A 21711-nucleotide genomic window follows, 5' to 3' on the forward strand; every position below is an offset into this window, starting at 1 on the left:
ATCACTTTTAAAGTATGCACTTTAGTCCACAAAATCATTCACGGCGAAGCCCCTGCATACATGTCTGATTTAATAGACCTGCCACCCAGAAACGCTAAAAGATCGTCCCGAACCTTCCTCAATCTCCATTTCCCTAAGTGCAAAGGCATAAAATACAAAGCACTGCACGGATCGACCTTCGCATACAGGAGCACACAACTCTGGAATACACTACCACGCAACTTGAAAACGATCCACGAACTGACTGACTTCCGCAAATCACTGAAGACTTATCTCTTCGAGAAAATCTACGGCAAGGATCAAAACACATGAAACCTATACAATTTAATAAATACGCACCTACACACTCTCTCTTGAAGTCTCCTCTCCCGCACTCCAACCAATCCTAAAACCCCACCCACAGATAACATTATTAGACCTTAATGTCCCCCGATACTGTTTTGTCCCCCTTTCAACTCGCCACTGTTATATTCCGCTGTTCTATTCCCGAATGATATCCCGAATTACTCTGTCTTTTACAATTCTTCCTAATGTAACCTATAAGCGCACTGCAACCAACTGTACTCCCACATACTCCGCTGTTCCATCCCCAAATGATACCCTGTATTTACTTTGTTTTCGATAACTCTTCACAATGTAACTCAGAATTGTACTGCAACCAATTGCACTTCCATCATTCACAATGTATTGTAAGCCACATTGAGCCCGCAAATAGGTGGGAAAATGTGGGATACAAATGCAAATAAATAAATAAATCTTGCTTCCTTGTGGGATCAAGGTGACTGTGTGGCTGGGACAGGGCTAGGGGCAGGGTGCAGGCTGGGGTGGGGTGGTATTTAATTTTTTGTATTGTCTTTTTTTTGTCTCTGCAAATATGGTAACCCTATGTATGTATCAGGCACTTTCCTCCCCCTATTAGCTGCAAGTTTTCCATTTAATAGTTAAATTTAACCATGCATAAAATGTAAACATGATTTGCTTCAAGCATCGTGGCATTATTATTATTTTTTTTCGTTGCTGTTTTGTTGTGGGCTCATCTGCTTGCAGCTTTGAGCATCGATTTTATAAAGTAAACCGCCTCGACTAGGGCATGAAATGAGGCAGTATAGCAAAAGAATAAGCAATAAATGATCGGTCCCTGAGGCACTTGTTTGAGGGTTATTTATTCGTTTGGGAACGTTTCTCCATTCTGTTCATTCAGAAGCTCCTATCTCTTAGTCCTCAGTTGGGGCAGCTCTGCTGTCCTTGCACCCCTAATCCTGACCCTAGTAAGTGTCCTTCCTAGCAGGGATTACCTGGAGATCACATAATACCAGCACAGGTCCACTGCAACAACTCTTCTTTTCCTGTCCTTACCTCATAAATTGTTTTCTCTTTTTTATTTTGGAGGGGGGGGCTATTTTCCCTCTCTCCTTTTAGTTTAATTCCTGCTAGCTCCTTTCGTGTCTGTCTTGTGTGACCCATTCCATCTTTTTCTTCCCTTGCACATCTGCTATCCATTCGGCTCAGTCCTCTGTGCCGTGGTTGTTTAAAATCTCGGCAAATGGCCACCCCCCCACCCCCACCCCGGGCTGTCAGCTGTTCTGTAAGCTTCTGGTGTGTTCCATTGCAGGGCAGCGGCTGGGTATATAAAGGAGCAGGAGGCAGAAGTAGATCAGAAGCCTGAGAGAGAGAGAAAGAAAAAAAAAAACAAAAAAACAGTGTGCTCCGAGACGTAAAGCATGGACATCACCGTTCATCACCCCTGGATGAGGCGCCCCATGATGAGCCCCTTGCCTTTCTTTCCCCAGCGGCTGTTTGACCAGCGGTTTGGAGAGGGGCTCCTGGAGACAGACCTGGCTCCTAACTTTTCTAACAGCCTGTCTCCGTATTATCTCAGGACGCCCAGTATGCAATTCCCAGCGGAATCCGGCCTCTCGGAGGTAAGGGTTTTCTGTTTGTCAGTGGACCCCAAGTCTCAATTTTCAGATCGCTCCCAGAAGTGAGGCAAAACTTGCATTGCATTTGATCTAGATATTTTGTCTAGCATCGCCCTCCTACCCCCATATTTGTGAAATAATGGCAATATTTATCTTCTGGGAAGGGATCTGGGAGCCAAAGAGCAAATTCCCTCCAGATCGGTAATAATAAATCCATTTGTAATTCTTCCTAAGGTAAAAGACGGATAGTCCCCTCGGCCGAGCTGAGCAATGTTTAGTAAACACACCACCAATTACCTCTCTCTCTAAGCAAAATGAATAAAGTTGCTTAATATTGGGGGTGCTCCGCTCCCAAGGAGCTAGCACGGTTTCTGCACGGGCAAGAGGCAGGGAGCCTTCCCAAACTGTTGCACGCTGTCCCCCTCCCCCAGAAGTGTGGTGCAGAAAGGGTTTTTGCACACCCAGAGGCAGGCAGCTCTTCACACACCCACCGTTCTCCTCACCCCCCATTAGAGCCTGAGACAGTGTGTTTGCACACCCTAGAAGCAAGGAGCTCGTCTTACTTGCATACCATTCCAGGAGTAATGAGTTCGCATACCCCAGAGGCAGCTAGCTTCTCTCGGTTCCACACTACTCCAGAGGCAAGGTGTTTACACACCAATATTTACCTTTACATTTGGTAACACGGCTGCCACACCACTATACACACTAGTATCCAATCCTGGTATGTATTTCTGCATACCCCAGATACAGAGAGCTGCTGACACTTGTACACCATTTGCCCCTGTCAGACACGGACGGTACAGTGTGTCTGCATAAGCTGGTCTTCACAGTGCAGTATTTCTAAAGTGCGTGGTAACAGTGCAGTGTGCTGCCATATGAAGGACCTGGATTTGAGCCCTGGGCTGGCTGGGATTCACTGTGTGAGAGGTGATTAGTAGCAGTTTACTAATATGGCCTAAAGGGAGCATCTTAAAGAACTGTGAAGTCATTGCTTTATAAGACTTTGGAAAGTTTATAGAATGTTACTAGTGGGAGGGCCTGTCAAATCATGGCAAAACGGTACAGTGGGGCTGGGGCAGCATACAGAGTTCGGGAAGAACTGCATTAGCTATGCTTTGCATGTATAGGCAGGGGTGTAGCTAGAAGGCCATTTTTGGGGGTTCCCAATGGTGGACTGAGGGGACCTGGCATTCTCTCCCGCAACCCCTGCTGCTATCACAACAATCACCACCACAATAAATATTACCTTTGCTGGTGGAGATGCTAAGCCCTGCCAGCCAACGATGTCTCCTGCACAGGCTCACCTGTGCTCAGAGATGGCTAAGGGGAGATATGATTGAGGTCTACAAAATTCTGAGTGGTGTAGCACAAGTAGAGGTGAATCTTTTTTTTTTTTTTATATACTCAAAAAGTACAAAGACTAGGGGACACTCGAAGTTACATGAAAATACTTTTAAAACAAACATGAGGAAATATTTTTCACTCAAGTAGTTAAGCTCTAGAACACATTGCCAGAGGATGTAAAAAACCTTTTTAAACCCAGATACAATCAGTTAGCACAAGTTCCTGGAGGAAAAGTCCATAGTCTGCTATTGAGATAGACATGGGGAAGCCACTGTTTGCCCTGGGATTGGTAGCATGGAATGTTGCTATTATTTGGGTTTCTGTCAGGTACTTGGCCACTGCTGGAAACAGAATACTGGCCTAGGTGGACCATTGGACTCACCTAATATGGCTATTCTTCAGTTATGTTCTTATAACTGGACCTGGCTAATGCAAATTTTCTTCTTAGTTCTTTATTAGAAGTCAGATAGTCCTAAAACAATACAAAAATTTAAATTTTCAACATTATAAACTTTCAATTCCCAAATACATAAAATTCAATTCAACACTTTCAGGGTACTCGCGTCAAGCCACAGTTCACTGTTTAGATCACATTGGTCCAATGTTGTCGCTGATCCATATAAAAGTCGGTCTGTTACATTTAAGAGTTAATTTCTAATAAAGAATTAAGAAGAAAATTTGCATTAGTGTTTGGCCCTTTTTTTTTTTTTTTTAGACAATGAGATCACATCTACTATTTTGAAATTGACTTATGACTGTACTGAGCATGTGGAGGAGAGCTGGCATTAGCAGCCGAAGCGGGCCTGCTGAATGAAGTGCTTGCTGCTAGTTAACAGAAGCAGGACTGTGCAGGAGACATCTAAAGCTGGCGGGGCTTGACATCCCCACCAGCCATGAACACGGGGGTTGGGGGGGGGGAAGCTGAGCTGAAGGTGAGGGGGCCCAGGCCCCCTATAGCTATGCCACTGTGTATGGATATTGGTCTCTGTATCTCCCTCTTGGAGGGAGAGGTGGTTTAAATGGAGCTGTATCCAGTCTATTGGTTTGGAAAGAATAAAGGGAAAGGGAAACGGGACTTGATATACCGCCTTTCTGAGGTTTTTGCAACTACATTCAAAACGGTTTACATATATTCAGGTACTCATTTTGTACCAGGGGCAAAGTCCACTGCACTAACCACTAGGCTACTCCTAGTGGTTAGTGTTATTTATTTATTGCATTTGTATCCCACATTTTCCCACCTTTTTGCAGACTCAATGTGGCTTACAGTGTATCATTCTTGGTGGTAGTAGATTAGTACCTAATCACTTATTGTTACATAGAGATTTTGAGTGACATGGTAAAAGTTTAAAACAAGCAGATATTATAAAGATATCTACTATATCAACAATCACATGTTCCTGTAAACATATTTTAAAGGAGGTATTTCACAATTTAACCACCAAAGGGTGCCATTGTCCCAAAGCAACATAATGTTATGCTTTTCAGTACTAGCTAACAATATACATGTCAACCAATAGAAAACATACACAGTACTGTCACTAGGTGTCACTATACATAGCACCTATTAGAAAACTATATAGTTAAGGCACAGTTTTGCACATTGTTTCTAACAGAAAATGAAATACAGAACAGAATCCCTAAGAGCCAGCTCAGTGTGGATAGTGTAGTAGGGGTGAGTGGGTGAACAGAAGGCATGTGATGTATATCTTGAGACATTATTTCCAGTCCCTTTGTGTGTAAGAGCGAAGAGGGAAAGACATTTTGAGAGGAATTTTCTTAACTGTTATGTTTAAACAGTTTGCACCTATTGCAGCTTCTATGTTGCTTCTCCCATATAAACTGGGCCATTCTTTGGGAGGCTGTAGTTCTTTGAACCCTAAAATCTGATCTGGTCCCATTTTCAAACTTGTTTCTCTTCCCCCCCCCCCCCCCCCCCACCACCACCAAATTGGTCCCTGTCTGTTAAATTCAATTATTCTCTAGACAGAGGGCTAGACTTTGGGAAGAAATTATACAAAAGAGGATGGAACATTTCTAAAGAACAGATATTTAAAACAGTTGATCCACCAACCTCTCCTATCCACCACCAATGCACAGGCCAGGATTAACCCTTTGTGTCCTAAGCAAACAAGTGTATTGAGGCCCCCATCATAACAAAAGTATTTTAAATTTCCATGGAACAGAGCCCTGTGTGCTGACTGCAGAGGAGGAAGCAACAGATGTGAAGTGCTGCTGGCACACTTCCTTGAAGGACAGTGCACAGGGGCAGGTCAGGATTAAGGCATAGACGAACTAGTCACTTGCTTAGGGCCTAGTTGTTAGAGATCTCAGATGTGCTAATTTCATGACTCCCAAAGCCAACTTTTGTGTTGGTATATCTACTGGTAGAAAGAAGAATGAAGAGGCAGGATCCAAAGCTAAGAGCCACTGCTGGGGGTCCCCTTTGTGGGAATTTTGAAACTCTTACTTATGATGGGGGAGGGGGACCTAACCTTCTTGTTTGCCTAGGGGTCGCAGAAGGAAATGGAAATGGGACTTGATATACTGCCTTTCTGAAGTTTTTGCAACTACATTCAAAGCAGTTTACTACTACTACTTAATATTTCTAAAGCGCTACTAGGGTTACGCAGCGCTGTACAATTTAACATGGAAGGACAGTCCCTGCTCAAGGAGCTTACAATCTAAGAGACAAATGTACACAGCAATCTGATAGGTCAGGCAGATTGGGGCAGTCTGTATGTTGGAATGGTTAGGTTCAGAAAGCAGCATTGAAGAGGTGAGCTTTAAGCAAGGATTTGAAGATGGATAGGGAGGGGGCTTGGCGTAGGGGTTCAGGAAGATTGTACCAGGCATAGGGTGAGGCAAGGTAAAATGGGCGGAGCCTGGAGTTGGCAGTGGTGGAGAAGGGTACTGAGAGGAGGGATTTGTCATTTGAGCGGAGGTTACGGGCAGGAACGTAGGGGGAGATGAGGGTAGAGAGGTAGTGAGGAGCAGCAGAGTGAGTGCATTTGTAAGTAAGGAGGAGAAGCTTGAATTGTATGCTGTATCTGATCGGAAGCCAGTGAAGTAACCTGAGTAGAGGGGTGATATGAGAATAACGGTTTTGGTGGAATATAAGACGTGTGGCAGAGTTCTGAACGGATTGAAGGGGGGATAGATGGCTGAGTGGGAGGCCGGTGAGGAGTAGGTTGCAGTAGTCGAGGCGAGAGGTAATGAGGGCGTGGACGAGGGTTCGGGTGGTGTGCTCAGTGAGGAAAGGGCGAATTTTGTTGATGTTGAAGAGGAAGAAGCGACAGGTTTTGGCAGTCTGCTGGATATGCGCAGAGAAGGAGAGGGAGGAGTCGAAGATGACTCCGAGGCGGGCAGAAGAGACTGGGAGGATGAGGGTGCCATCAACCGAGATAGAAAGTGGAGGAAGAGGAGAAGTTGGTTTAGGTGGAAAGACGAGGAGCTCAGTCTTGGACATGTTCAGCTTCAGGTGGCGGTTGGACATCCAGGCAGCAATGTCAGATAGGCAGGCCGATACCTTGGTCTGGGTCTCTGCTGTGATGTCTGGTGTGGAGAGATAGAGCTGGGTGTCATCAGCATAAAGATGATACTGGAAACCATGAGATGAGATTAGTGAGCCTAGAGAAGAGGTGTAGATAGAGAAGAGAAGGGGTCCAAGGACAGATCACTGGGGAACTCCAACAGATAGCGGGATGGGAGTGGAGGAAGATCCATGAGAATATACCCTGAAGGTGCGGTGGGAGAGATAGGAGGAGAACCAGGAGAGGACTGAGCCTTGGAACCCAAATGAGGCCAGAGTGGCAAGAAGTAAATCATGATTGACAGTGTCAAAAGCGGCGGAAAGATCGAGGAGGATGAGGATGGAGTAGTGGCCTCTGGATTTGGCCAGGAGCAGGTCGTTGCAGACTTTAGAGAGTGCTGTTTCTGTTGAGTGGAGAAGGCGAAAGCCGGATTGGAGTGGATCGAGGATGGCATGAGAGGAGAGAAAATCGAGGCAGCGGCTGTGAACGGCGCGCTCAAGTATTTTGGAGAGGAAGGGTAAGAGAGAGATGGGGCAATAGTTGGAGGGGCAGGTAGGGTCAAGTGAAGGTTTTTTGAGGAGAGGTGTGACTACGGCGTGCTTGAAGGTGTCAGGGACAGTTGCGGTGGAGAGAGAGAGGTTAAGGATGCGACAGATGGAGGGGTTGACAGTATGGGCGACGGTGCTAAGTAGGTTGGTGGGGCTGGGATCAGAGGAACAGGTGGTGCATTTTGAGGAGGAAAGAAGGCGGGAGGTTTCATCCTCGGTGATCTCAGGAAAGGAGGAGAAGGAGGCCTGGGTTGGTTGGTTGAGGGAGAGGGTTAGTGGGTGAAGAGGAGGTGATGGCTTGTTAGTGAACTCAAGGTTGATCTTTTGCACCTTATCGCGAAAGTAATCAGCCAGTGATTGAGGAGAGAGTGAGGGGGGAGTGGGAGCGGGGGGCACCTTGAGGAGAGAGTTAAGGGTGGCGAAGAGACGACGAGGGTTGGAGCTGAGAGAGTTGGTCAATTGGGTGTAATAGTCCTGTTTTGCAAGGGATAGGGAGGAGTGGAAGGAGGATAGCATGAATTTGTAGTGAAGGAAATCTGAATCGGTGCGGGATTTCCTCCAGAGACGTTCAGCAGATCGGGTGCAGGAGCGAAGGTAGCGGATGCAAGGGGTCAGCCAAGGCTGAGGAATAGTACGCTTTGTGGGACGAGAGGTGGATGGTGCGAGGGTGTCCAGAGCAGATGAGAGAGCGGCATTGTAAGCGGAGACCGCTTTGTCGACAGTGTCGGAGGACATGATGGATGGGAGGAGATTAGAGATGCTAGAGGATAAGGTGGGGGAGGGGGGGTCAATGGCCTGGAGATTCCTGGAGGTGGTGGTTAAAGTTGGACGGGGCCGAGGGGAGGGTGAAGAAGTGTGAATGTGATCAGGTGGTGGTCGGAGAGAGGAAGAGCTGAAGCTTGGAAATTGGAGGGCGAGCCGGAGGAGGAGAGGACGAGGTCAAGACAATGGCCGTCACAGTGAGTAGGGGTGGTAGAGCACAGCTGGAGGTTGAAGGAGGATGTTAGGGAGAGGAACTTAGAAGCGTGAGGGTCAGATGGGTCGTCAGCATGAATGTTAAAGTCTCCGAGAATGAGGGACGGAGATGAAGGTTCAAGGAAAATAGAGAGCCAAGCATCGAAGTCGGTGAGGAAGGAAGAGAAGGATTTATCAGGGGAGCGGGTAGAATAGCCGGATGGAGTGGGCCTCAAAGGATGAGAAGCAGTGAGACTGCGGTAGGAGGAGGGGTTGGAAACTACAGGAGGGCGAGAGTAGTAGCCCAACGCCTCCACCGCAGCCAACTGGGCGGGGAGTGTGTGAGAAGAGATAACCACCATGGCAGAGGGCTGCGACTGATGCAGAGACATCCGGGGAGATCCAGGTTTCGGTTAGGGCGAGCAGTTGAAGGGAGTGGGAGATGAAGAGATCGTGAGTGAAGGACAATTTGTTGCAGACTGAGTGGGCATTCCACAAGGCGCATGAGAAGGGGAGGGAAGAGGGGGGGAGGAGGGGTATAGAGATGAGGTTGGAGACGTCCCGGGATCGTTCGCGTGGATAGGACGGGGACCTGGATTAGGGTTAATGTCTCCCGCGGATAGCAGGAGGAGCTGCAAGAGAGTGTGGAGGAGGGTGGGGGAGGTCGGGCGACGAAGACGGGGTGGACTTAGGAGGAATGGGGATGGGTTAATAGCAGGAAGAAAGTGTTGAAGGTTGAGAGCTAGGATGGAGGAGGGGGACAAGAGGGATGGTGAGGTGGAGAGGGATGGGGGTGAATAGGGTATTGCTGTTGCGAGCGGGCCAGGCGGGAGGGCAGCGAGTACCAGTAGTAGATAGTGGGAGTGGGGGGGAAAAGAGATTAGGAAGGGACAGGGCAAGGAAGAGAATGTGGATAGGAGCCATATGTAGTGACTGTTGTGTAACAGATGACTGTGTAGTGACTGAGGTGTTAAGCAGATAGATAGAATGGAGAGCTGGGTAGGAGGCTAGGAATTGATGGACTGGTAAGTTGATGGTTGACAAGCTAGCAGCAGGCAGGCGGGTAAGTCAATGGTTGAGAGGCTCGCAGGCAGGCAGGCGAGCAGGTAGGTCAATGGTTGACAAGCTAGCAGCAGGCAGGCCGGTAAATCAGTGGCGGAAAGGCTCACAAGCAGGCAGGCAGGTTGCTCGATGGGTTAACAGGCAGGCAAGCAGCAGCTGGGACAGACGGATAGGAACAGGCTGGGATGGATGGACAGGAGCAACAGGATACGCTGAGATGGATGGATTGGATGGACTGGAACAAGCTGGAACAGACGGGCTGGGATGGAATAAGCTGGAACAGGTTGGAACAGGCTGGTACAAGCTGGAGCAGCTGGACTGGAGCAAGCTGGCATAGGCTGTCCGGCACAGGCTGGAGCGGAAAGACTGGGACAGGCAGGAACAGGCGGACTGGAACAAGCTGGGGCAGGCAGGAATGGATGGACTGGAGCAAGTTGGAACAGATGGGCTGGGATGGAATAAGCTGGAACAGGTTGGAACAGGTAGTACAAGCTGGAGCAGCTGGACTGGAGCAAGCTGGACTAGGCAGTCCGGCACAGGCTGGAGCGGAAGGACTGGAACACGGTGGAACAGGTGGACTGGAACAGGCTGGAGCAGACGATGATGGCGCAGGAGCTGGAACAGATGGACTGGAACAGGCTGGAGCAGACGATGATGGAGCAGGACTGGAACAGACTTTAGAGAGTGCTGGAAACGGCTGCGCAGGCAGCTGGACTGGAACAGGCTGAACTGGAATAGGCTGGACAGACGGTCAGGAACAGACTGGAACAGGTTGGATCAGATGGATTGGGACTAGGTAGTGGAGCACTGAGACCGGGGCAAGCTGGGACAGACGGATAGGGACAAGCAGGAGCGGATGCAGAAGCAGAAGAGCAGGGCAGCGGACCAGAACAAGCCGGGCTGGAGCAGGCTGGAGCCGAGGGATAAGAGCGGACAGGTAGGGCAGAGGCATGAACCAGAACAGGTAGGGATCGCGGGGACAAGAGAAGTGGGTCAGAGAGGATCCACATGAGGGCCTGGGGATTGGCTGCCACAGGTCACCTGGCTCCCCACTCGCTCTCGTCAGAGGGATCTACGCAGGGCCCATGGAGTACCTGCCCCAGGTCACCTCGCTCCCCACTCTTGCGTGCCAGAGGATCAACAGGAGGGCCGAGGGAGCAGCCGCCCAGGACCCCTGGCTCACCACGCTCGGAAGGACCAGCGCTGCAGGCAGGGAGAGAGATGATTCACGGCACTTATTTTGTACCAGGGGCAATGGAGGATTAAGTGACTTGCCCAGAGTCACAAGGAGCTGCAGTGGGAATCAAACTCAGTTCCCCAGGAGCAAAGTCCACTGCACTAACCACTAGGCTACTCCTCCACTTAATCATAGGCAGAATAGACAAATTATTGCTGATCGTGGTGGCTCTTGGGAGGCATTGATTAACACCTTTGAGAGGGCTCCACAAACATTCAGATCCTAGATGTACAGTGGGGGAAATAAGTATTTGATCCCTTGCTGATTTTGTAAGTGTGCCCACTGACAAAGACATGAGCAGCCCATAATTGAAGGGTAGGTTATTGGTAACAGTGAGAGATAGCACATCACAAATTAAATCCGGAAAATCACATTGTGGAAAGTATATGAATTTATTTGCATTCTGCAGAGGGAAATAAGTATTTGATCCCTCTGGCAAACAGACCTAATACTTGGTGGCAAAACCCTTGTTGGCAAGCACAGCGGTCAGACGTCTTCTGTAGTTGATGATGAGGTTTGCACACATGTCAGGAGGAATTTTGGTCCACTCCTCTTTGCAGATCATCTCTAAATCATTAAGAGTTCTGGGCTGTCGCTTGGCAACTCGCAGCTTCAGCTCCCTCCATAAGTTTTCAATGGGATTAAGGTCTGGTGACTGGCTAGGCCACTCCATGACCCTAATGTGCTTCTTCCTGAGCCACTCCTTTGTTGCCTTGGCTGTATGTTTTGGGTCATTGTCGTGCTGGAAGACCCAGCCACGACCCATTTTTAAGGCCCTGGCGGAGGGAAGGAGGTTGTCACTCAGAATTGTATGGTACATGGCCCCATCCATTCTCCCATTGATGCGGTGAAGTAGTCCTGTGCCCTTAGCAGAGAAACACCCCCAAAACATAACATTTCCACCTCCATGCTTGACAGTGGGGACGGTGTTCTTTGGGTCATAGGCAGCATTTCTCTTCCTCCAAACACGGCGAGTTGAGTTCATGCCAAAGAGCTCAATTTTTGTCTCATCTGACCACAGCACCTTCTCCCAATCACTCTCGGCATCATCCAGGTGTTCACTGGCAAACTTCAGACGGGCCGTCACATGTGCCTTCCGGAGCAGGGGGACCTTGCGGGCACTGCAGGATTGCAATCCGTTATGTCGTAATGTGTTACCAATGGTTTTCGTGGTGACAGTGGTCCCAGCTGCCTTGAGATCATTGACAAGTTCCCCCCTTGTAGTTGTAGGCTGATTTCTAACCTTCCTCATGATCAAGGATACCCCACGAGGTGAGATTTTGCGTGGAGCCCCAGATCTTTGTCGATTGACAGTCATTTTGTACTTCTTCCATTTTCTTACTATGGCACCAACAGTTGTCTCCTTCTTGCCCAGCGTCTTACTGATGGTTTTGTAGCCCATTCCAGCCTTGTGCAGGTGTATGATCTTGTCCCTGACATCCTTAGACAGCTCCTTGCTCTTGGCCATTTTGTAGAGGTTAGAGTCTGACTGATTCACTGAGTCTGTGGACAGGTGTCTTTCATACAGGTGACCATTGCCGACAGCTGTCTGTCATGCAGGTAACGAGTTGATTTGGAGCATCTACCTGGTCTGTAGGGGCCAGATCTCTTACTGGTTGGTGGGGGATCAAATACTTATTTCCCTCTGCAGAATGCAAATAAATTCATATACTTTCCACAATGTGATTTTCCGGATTTAATTTGTGATGTGCTATCTCTCACTGTTACCAATAACCTACCCTTCAATTATGGGCTGCTCATGTCTTTGTCAGTGGGCACACTTACAAAATCAGCAAGGGATCAAATACTTATTTCCCCCACTGTATACCTTAATCCTGCCCTGGCAATACAAATTGGAGAAAATTTTTCTTCACCCAATGCATAATTAAACTCTGGAATTTGTTGCCGGAGAACGTGGTGAAGGCGGTTAGCTTAAGTACATAAGTAATGCCATACTGGGAAAAGACCAAGGGTCCATCGAGCCCAGCATCCTGTCCACGACAGCGGCCAATCCAGGCCAAGGGCACCTGGCAAGCTTCCCAGCTTGGTAGAGTTTAAAAAGGGTTAGACGGTTTCCTAAAGGACAAGTCCATAAACCACTACTAGATGGACTTGGGAAAAATCCATAATTCTAGGAATAACATCTATAGAATGTTTGTACATTTGGGAAGCTTGTCAGGTGCCCTTGGCCTGGATTGGCCGCTGTCATGGACAGGATGCTGGGCTCGATGGACCCTTGGTCTTTTCCCAGTGTGGCATTACTTATTATGTACTTTAGTCTAATGTGGATAGAAGGTGACAGAGAGGGTAGACATTGTTTCGAAGTGCACAGAATTGCATCCCCTGAGAGTCATTTGTTTCATCTTCAATTAAAGCTATATGCAAATCTGTCCTGATCAATCAAATTTGCACATGGTGAATATGTAGTATATGCAGACTTTTCAGATGTATTCCTTGTGTATATCTTGAAAACCGAGTTCCTGGAACATAGCATGAAAACATCTAGCTGGGCATCAATGAATATTCATGATATAGATTTGCATATGCTGTCTTCATTATATGCAAATCTCTCATGAAACTCTAACAGTGAGTATATGCTGAAAATTAGGGTAAAACCCACTGCTGTAAGGAAACAAAGTCAATTGATATCCAGTAAAGGCAGTACAAACCACCTTTCTGAATTGGGGCTGATAGTGACCATGATACACATACAGCAGGTTACATAAACAGATGGTGGAAACTGACTTTTCTTTTAACATGCTGTCATATTTGGGGCTACACTCACTAAACTTCACCATGTGCCATAAGCAGGACTTTTTTGAGGGGGTACTGAGTACTGGAACTTTTTCCATTGTCTGCTAAAATTGACCCATGATCCCCAAATTATAATGAAAGAGCTTAGGCTCTACACACCAAATCTGCCTTGTCATAGATTCTGTGACTGGTTGCAGGGGGCCTGGCTATTGTGGGGTGAGTCCCTCAGAGATCACCCCACCCCTGAAGAGTGGTCTGGCATTTGAGTGCCAGCACCTTTTTCTGTTTCCCTTCTCATTCATGTCTTCCCTGACTCTGTATCCCCCTCTCATTCTTTGTTCTGCTCTGTCTCCTAGGTAAAGCTGGATAAGGACAAGTTCTCTGTATTACTGGATGTGAAACACTTCTCCCCAGATGAGATCAGTGTGAAGGTGGTGGGAGACCATGTGGATGTGCACGCCAAGCATGAGGAGAGACAGGTGTGGGGGGCTTATGGCTGTTTCATTGCCAGTTACATCATAATATACATAGTAATTTTTGGAAAATAAGGGCCACTTGATTGCTTTTGGCCTGGGCTGTTGGGTCGTTGTCAATTATGCACTGGTCATTGCCCTCACCACTGTCTGTTGTATTTGTCCCATGCGTGCTTGAATTCTAATACGGTTGTATTTTCTCACACATCCTTTAGCTCATCGAACTTAAGTTCTTTTTCTATGGCAGTTGTGGCCAGTCTATTTTTTTAGTTCAGTAGTAGTTTCCAGCTCTGTTAGAACTGATTCAGTTGGACTATGGGGCCATATGCTTTCATTCACAGCCATCTGGCTTTGCTTTATTTTTATATACGCCTCTTAATTCAGCCTAGTCAAAATAGTGACAGTGCTCAATCAGAGGCCAGACTGTGGCTCCCTCTTATCTGGCTCTAGCCATTAGGGACTGTGGCTCCCTCTTATCTTGGCTCGCCATTAGGGGGAGGCAATTCTACAACTGGGCAATTCTGTTTAGGCACCCAAAGATGGGTATTAGGATCCTATTCTGTAACAGACCCTAGGTTTCATTATAGAATACTAGTGTAACCTGGTACACACATTCCTGCTGCATTTAGGCATGTTGATAACATGCAGCATAAGTGGGACCTCTGCCCATGTATATAAAATTGCCCTCCATATGTTTCCAATACCTGAAACTCCTAAGTCTTCCCCTCTAGGAGCTGTGAACGGTGTACAAGGCATATCTACATATTGAGCTCACCCAAGAAACAGAGGCAGTCCTAGAAAACAAACAGCAATTGGTCTGCAAAAGTTAGACATGCATAAAGGAAAGCAAACAGTACCGTAGTCCAAATTAGAATTTTATTAAGCAACACCACTGGAGGGGTAAAAACCTATGCCCCTGACTTGGACAAGTTTTGCCCTTCCTAGGCTGTCAGGGGCCACTAGTGTTAAAAATATATATAAATAACATGTAAAATGTTTCACAACATAAAAAAATAAATCTCAATTTGTAAAACAATTGAGTTTTTGTAAACCGACCCAACATAAAAATACATGAACACCTGCGACACAATGCAACCAAAGAACGTAAAGGACATTACCTGACTCTTCCTCCCCCCCCACTCTATGTTCCCCCAACTACACCTACCTTACATGTACCTTATCTACCACATCACCACCTTGTAATCATTCGTACCATGTATTTGTTCAGATCAGAATCGGCTAACGCCGTTAACGGCAATATGTAAGCCACATTGAGCCTGCAAAAAGGTGGGAAAATGTGGGATACAAATGCAAGAAATAAAATAAAAATAAACATTTTACATGTTTATATTTTTAACACAGCTCAGGCAGGGTGAAAGTTGTCCAAGTCTGGGCATAGATTTTTACTCCTCCAGGGGTGATACTTAATAAAATTTTCCTTAGGACTATTTTGGTGTTGCAGTCTGCTTACCTTTCTACCAGCCAGGAAACAGGACCAGCTTTGGAACTGAGAGGGCTTCAAGGCAGCACTTTTTTTTTCACCTTCTCATGTCTATTTATTACCACTTCTTATTTTATTCAAGAAATCCCACATTTTCAAAGCAGAAGCATGTTTAATTAGCCCCTGAAAGGGGTTTAAAAAACAAAACACACACATACCAGGTGCGTGTGTACAGGACCTGCACCCAAAGTATTCTCTACCCGTTGTAACGCTAGACAACCAAATCAGCAGATTGTTCTGTCACTCTTCCACCTTCTAAGTCTAACATCCAAACACAAAATAACCAAGAAAGAAAGATCAGTAAAGAAAAGAAATTCAACTGGATTTATATGTATGAGTCTGTATAAGGGACAGAATCAGAACTACTGACTCCTCCACTTAAATGTAATGCTCAAAACATATAGGTACCCTGAAAGGGACATTAGATTTTCCATAAACCCCCTATAAAAAAAAGGGAGAGACTTGGGTGAGAACATAAAATCACATATCAGCAGCAGCTCAAGCTAGCACCCAGAGCTAATGTCTGCCCTATACTGGCACCAGTGACACTTCCCAGCAGCAACAATAAGTAAGGAATAGAAAGGGATTCTTTGCTAGAATTTCTCCAAGGTTCTTCCCTTCCCCACCTGGTAGTAGGCAGCGCTTTAATGCAACATACTAGATATGTGAAGGCCTACTGCCCTACTCTAATATACTACTCCAGTAGTGGAAATACACTATGAGTACATGAGCCAATAGTTCCAAAGCCTGTTTTAACCTCTAGGAATTAAGTATGATCTTCATTTTAATCTCATTCATGGACTTCTTCCTTCTACAGGACCCCTCTGTTTTACAGTATCTTTTTCCCCCACCTTTATAGGATGAACATGGCTTTATTTCTCGTGAGTTCCATCGGCGCTATATGATTCCAAAGGTGGTGAACCCCTCTGCCATCACTTCAGCCCTGTCCCCTGACGGGGTCCTCTCCATCACTGCCCCAACCACCCCAGCAGCAAAGCCTGAAGAGCGCACCATCCCCATCACTTGCACGGACAAGCCTGCTGTGACTAGCAAGTGAGGACTGTCCCGAGGAAGAGGGGAACACAGTACACACAAATAGTGACTCCAAAGTTCCTTCAGGCCATCTGTACCTATTTGTTGTTTTTCTGGTGCTACTGCTTTGGCTTCCTCTTATCCCTCTGTGGCTTACACTACTTTAGTTTCTTGTTCTTTATGAATCCTAGACAGCTGCTGTTTATTGGCCGGAACTGGTGGCAACAAGTAGAAATCCTCCAAGTTTGAACTCATGAAATACTCCAGTGTAGGCCCTGTTCTGTTTTTATGCCTTCCTCCACTCTTGCCTTTGTCTCTTACCTCTTCTTAGCTATCCTATCTTCTTAATACCTTGTTTTTCAGTCTCCTTCTCTGTCCTATACCCCTAACTCCTTCAGTTACCCTTTAAATTTCTTCTCCTAGCTTATGTCTCTTTCTGTAGGACATACTCCTAAAGCTACTGTACCTAATCTTCAGTGGGTTGTCTACTAATGATTTTCGCCTTACAAACTGGAGATTCTCTGCAGCCAATAGAAGAACTAGGTCACTGTGGATGATATCCAGATAATTCACCAACATGAGCTCATATTTGTGGATTCATAGGGAACAGCAGGACAAAATATTGGGCACTGTGGCTGATTAAATTTACTTAGGGGGTGTGTGATAACAGCTGGAGTTCAAATGCTGTATCCATCATGATCAAGTTACTAAGTGCCCTTTGCTCCAACTCGGATTGTAAATTGGGTGGGGTGGGGGGGGGGGGGAGAAGGACACTTCAGAAATCTCACACAAGGTCATGCCTACTGCCAGAACTTGTGTACATCATTTATTACAACTTTTCCTCAGTAGTTGCCTACCAGGCTCTAGCAGCTGCAGGATCTCCAACATTACTGTATCTGGCTGGCAAGATCATCCCTAGGGATCCCGCCAAGAACAGTTGCACCAGTGGGAGGATTTAACTTTGAAAGCAAGATGAGCCTCCTTTCTACATCTGGAAAATAATTCCAATTTGAAAAAAATAAAATAAAATTTTGAAGTCTAATGTTTCTGATCATTCTTAAGGAAATACTAACAAAAATAGGTGCATGTATAAGAAGGAATTGTGATGTGTCTGGGCTCTTGTGTAGAGCCTGATCTTTATGTACAGAGTGATGAGTGCATGGCGCAGTCTGCTAACAAAATTGATAGGAACAACCACTAGAGCACTTAAAGGAGGCCTGGAACATGTTGAGGGTGGCGACTAGGGGGTAAAGGCTGGGACAGCTATAGTGAGGAACTTCAGTGGTGGGGAAACCAAGAGTAAAGCCTCAACAGTGCAAGGAGTGAAAGGTAAAGCCCAGGATAACTACAGAGGATCATGTGAGGATTAAGGAATTTTTGTGCCTGTTCCAGGTTTTAAGAATGGGGACGTTAATGGTAAAGCTTGTTTCAGGTCTAGAGGATCCTCAGGCAAGGGATAAAGCCTGAGACAGGTATAGAAGATCCTCAGCAGAAGTGGCACGAAGGATAAACCTGTGCTAGTCACGTGGAGGGGCATAATCGAATGGGGACGACCATCTCTAAGGGTGCCCATCTCTAAGGACATCCCGGCGAAGGGGCGGGGAAACCGCTATTATCGAAACAAGATGGGCGTCCATCTTTTGTTTTGATAATATGATCGGGGATGCCCAAATCTGAACATTTAGGTCGACCTTAGAGATGGGCGACCTAAATATTGAGATGGGTGACCTTAGAGATGGTCATCCCCAGTTTTCAGCGATAATGGAAACCGAGGACGCCCATCTCAAAAACAACCAAATCCAAGCCATTTGGTCATGGGAGGAGCCAGCATTCGTAGTGCACTGGTCCCCCTCACATGCCAGGACACCAACCGGGCACCCTAGGGGGCACTGCAGTGGACTTCAGAAATTGCTCCCAGGTGCATAGCTCCCTTACCTTCAGTGCTGAGCCCCCTAACCCCCCCCCCCCCAAAAAAAAAACCCCACTCCCCACAACTGTACACCACTACTATAGCCCTAAGGGGTGAAGGGGGGCACCTACATGTGGGTACAGTGGGTTTCGGGTCGGTTTTGAATGGCTCACGTTTATAAGTGTAACAGGTAGGGGGGGATGGGCCTGGGTCCACCTGCCTGAAGTGCACTGCACCCACTAAAACTGCTCCGGGGACCTGCATACTGCTGTCATGGAGCTGGGTATGACATTTGAGCCTGGCAAAAAAAAAAAATTTAATTTTTTTTTAGGGTGGGAGGGGGTTGGTGACCACTGGGGTTGTAAGGGGAGGTCCTCCCCCATTCCCTCCGGTGGTCATCTGGTCAGTTTGGGCACATTTTTGAGGCTTGGTCGTGAAAACAAATGGACCAAGTAAAGTCGACCAAATGCTCGTCAGGGATGCCCTTCTTTTTTCCATTATCGGCTGAGGATGCCCATCTCTTAAGCATGCCCCAGTCCCGCCTTCGCTATGCCTCCGACATGCCCCCGTGAACTTTGGTTATTCCCGCGACGGACTGCAGTTGAGGACGCCCAAAATTGGCTTTCGATTATGCCGATTTGGGTGGCCCTGAGAGAAGGACGCCCATCTACCAATTTGTATCGGAAGATGGGTGCCCTTCTCTTTTGAAAATGCCCCTGAAAGTATTCCTCAGCAATAGAGCTGGGATATTTGCCGTTACAATTCACCATTAAAACAAGTCCAGAACTAAATGGCAACTTTGACAAGCTTATTTTACGACTCCATGACCTGCATGTGTATGTCTTCTGGGTGACTGAAGAGAGGGCTGTGGGGTGAGTGAGTTGTGTGTGTTTGCATACCTGTGCATGGAGGTGTTATAGGCCTGCCGTCCTTCGGTGGGCCTAGTAAGATGGACGTCCTTCGGCAGTTATGTGAGAAACACATCCTTGTTACTGTACTTTGCACTTATGAATTTTCCTTATATTTCCCATACCTGGATGTCTGCAACTACATGTACTGTACTTCCGGAACATGCAGCTATGGGAAATATAAGGAACATACATATTTTATTGTGTATATATGAAGTTCGCACACTTGATAATGATCCATATAAGGAAGGCTCCACACGTGTGAATACGTACTCATCCAGATAAGGCCCCGCACGCGTGACGACAGTCCATGGACATCCATGCGTGGACCCATTATATATGCCAGGATGTCCACATGCTGACCCATCCATATATGGAACTGTGCATGTAAGGACGTCCATCACGCATGGGCGTCCATATAAGGCGATGCACGTTTTACAACGGTTATTCACTGAGAAACATGGCTCTCAGACACGAGCCAAACTTTACTATCGCTGAGACTCTGCTCCTGGTGCAGGCTCTTTATGCACCACCACCATCTGACCCTAGGACTGTGTTCATTAGAACATGGACACAGATACGACAGAGCCTGGAAAGTAACTGTTTTTTTTCACCCCCCCCCCCCCCCCATTGTTCCTGGGCTATCAGGTCCCCCTCCTGTAGCACCACATTATAGAGCTCCCTCAGCAATGTAAGCACCTGTACCAATGTCATGTCCCCCCACCCATCATCAGTGTTGTGGGTCTCTATAATGTGGCTGCCAAATGATTTTATGTTGAGAAGGCAAGAAGGGCCATCCCCTGACTCCTGGTACACAAACTTGTATCTTACAGACATTTTGGCATCAGGAGGGACCTGGAGTCCCTGAGACGCCAGTTCCGGTGCATACGTTGAGACCACCATGATATAATTAGGAGTGTGTGACGGCACCTCAGGGCTCGATGTAAGTATTATAAACGGGGCACCTGTACTCATTTGTAAATGTATTTATTTAATAATGCAAATGTCCTGTACAATATCAGTTTCCATGTGGCCAATAGGCAACTAGTAAGTCATAACACCTCTGTCCCAGATCAAGGCCTGAGGTTGCAGCTACCCTCCCATGATTGTGGCTGCAACTTCCAACTAACCTCCTCTGAGATGAATGAGATGACATGCCTCCATAGGCACCCCGTATAAGAGACTTAGCCTCCCCAGCCCAATCGTGACCATCTCCTTGTCTTTCTTCTGCTGCCCGCTGTCTCCGTCATTTTTACTGCCCTGAAGAGTTCTGCCTCGGCACCGGCGATTCAATCACAGTCAGCCTTCTGCCAGCTTCGGGGCTTTCTCTTCAGGCGCGTCTCACTCTGAGTCCTACCTCTGCGGAAAAGAGGAAGTTGTGTTAGAGTAGGCGGGAGTCCAGGACGCGCCTGAGGAGAAGCCCCGATGCTGGCAGAAGGCTGACTCTGAATCGCCGGTGCTGAGGGAGAACTCTTCAGGGCAGTAAAAATGACGACGGGAGACAGCAGGCAGCAGAAGAAACAGGGAGAAAGATGCAAGACTCCGGGGGAAGAGCTGCCCAAGGAGGTTTAATAGACGAGTGGGCCTTTCTAGCCCAGCAAGGAAGCCAATTTGGTTAATGTGTTTCCCCCCACGTAGCTGACATCGTCACTGCCTTCTCCCCAAACAAAACAAGCAAACTTGTGAGCTACTGCATCCATATTGTCGTTCCTTATTGTTGATCCTTAACAAGGCTAAAGCTGTTTCTGTTAATAGGCAATGCCTTAAAAGCTGGAGGAGAAAGGAAATAAAACAGCTTTAAAAATTATTGCAGCTGGTAGAAAAAGCAATTATAAACTCTGTAGTTTGTGCTCATTTTTCTTCACTGTTCTTCTATACAATACATATGACCAAGCTTTAAGTGAGGATATCCTGTTTTCTGATGAGTTTATCTTAACTGTTGTTGTACTTTGCCTTGGGAAGCTGGTGTTATAAAGATGATAGAATATATTGAAATTAAATGGAAGTAGAATTAAACTCACCTTTCATTGGGGCACATGGATGCACATTTTAACGTCATCTCATTGGTAGGAATTTACATTTTAGATACACAACTGGATTATTCTGTTTTTAGGTGTCAGGTTCTCAGGTTCAGAGCCCGCGGGGCCGGACTCTGGAGCTAACGTGAGCCCTTGGGCTGCTGACAAGGAGCGACAGCAGCAGGCAAAACCCACCAACCAACGCTGGGCAAGCATACCAGCACCGGCAGGGACTGCAGGCACCGCCCAGCGAGCCGGAACACACGGACTGGAATCCCCCGGACTGGAGGACACAGGACTGGAACACTGGACTGGAATCCCCCGGATTGGAGGACACAGGACTGGAACACCCTGGACTGGAGCACCCTGGACTGGTCCGTACAGCTTCACCTGCACTTAGCCACTGCCCCCCAAGGGTTGAGCCCCTGGGTTTGAGTGGCTGGCAGGACTTACTGGATGACACAGGGACCAGGACTAGAACAAGCTGGAAACAGCAGCACTCCTAAATCCTAAACT

The 21711-nt window shown here is 47.1% G+C and overlaps 1 protein-coding gene across 1 annotated transcript; it reads left to right on the top strand.

Annotated features, from left to right (window-relative positions):
* Positions 1-1634: 1634 nt before the first annotated feature.
* On the top strand, positions 1635-17402 carry HSPB6 (heat shock protein family B (small) member 6). Its single transcript, XM_030212760.1, has 3 exons — positions 1635-1922; positions 13711-13833; positions 16188-17402. Exons 1-3 carry the CDS (start codon positions 1722-1724, stop codon positions 16383-16385), a joined length of 522 nt encoding a protein of 173 aa, XP_030068620.1. The 5' UTR covers positions 1635-1721; the 3' UTR covers positions 16386-17402.
* Positions 17403-21711: the final 4309 nt, after the last annotated feature.

This window comes from Microcaecilia unicolor, chromosome 8, assembly GCF_901765095.1.
Source record: "Microcaecilia unicolor chromosome 8, aMicUni1.1, whole genome shotgun sequence".
NCBI lineage: Eukaryota > Metazoa > Chordata > Amphibia > Gymnophiona > Siphonopidae > Microcaecilia > Microcaecilia unicolor.

What these genes read in the sequence shown, in the direction of transcription:
- HSPB6 (XM_030212760.1), top strand. Translation starts at nt 1,722, where the DNA reads ATGGACATCACCGTTCATCACCCCTGGATGAGGCGCCCCATGATGAGC. An exon ending in CGGAATCCGGCCTCTCGGAG is followed by an intron (nt 1,923 to 13,710) that starts GTAAGGGTTTTC and finishes TCTGTCTCCTAG; the next exon opens with GTAAAGCTGGATAAGGACAA. An exon ending in CCAAGCATGAGGAGAGACAG is followed by an intron (nt 13,834 to 16,187) that starts GTGTGGGGGGCT and finishes CCACCTTTATAG; the next exon opens with GATGAACATGGCTTTATTTC.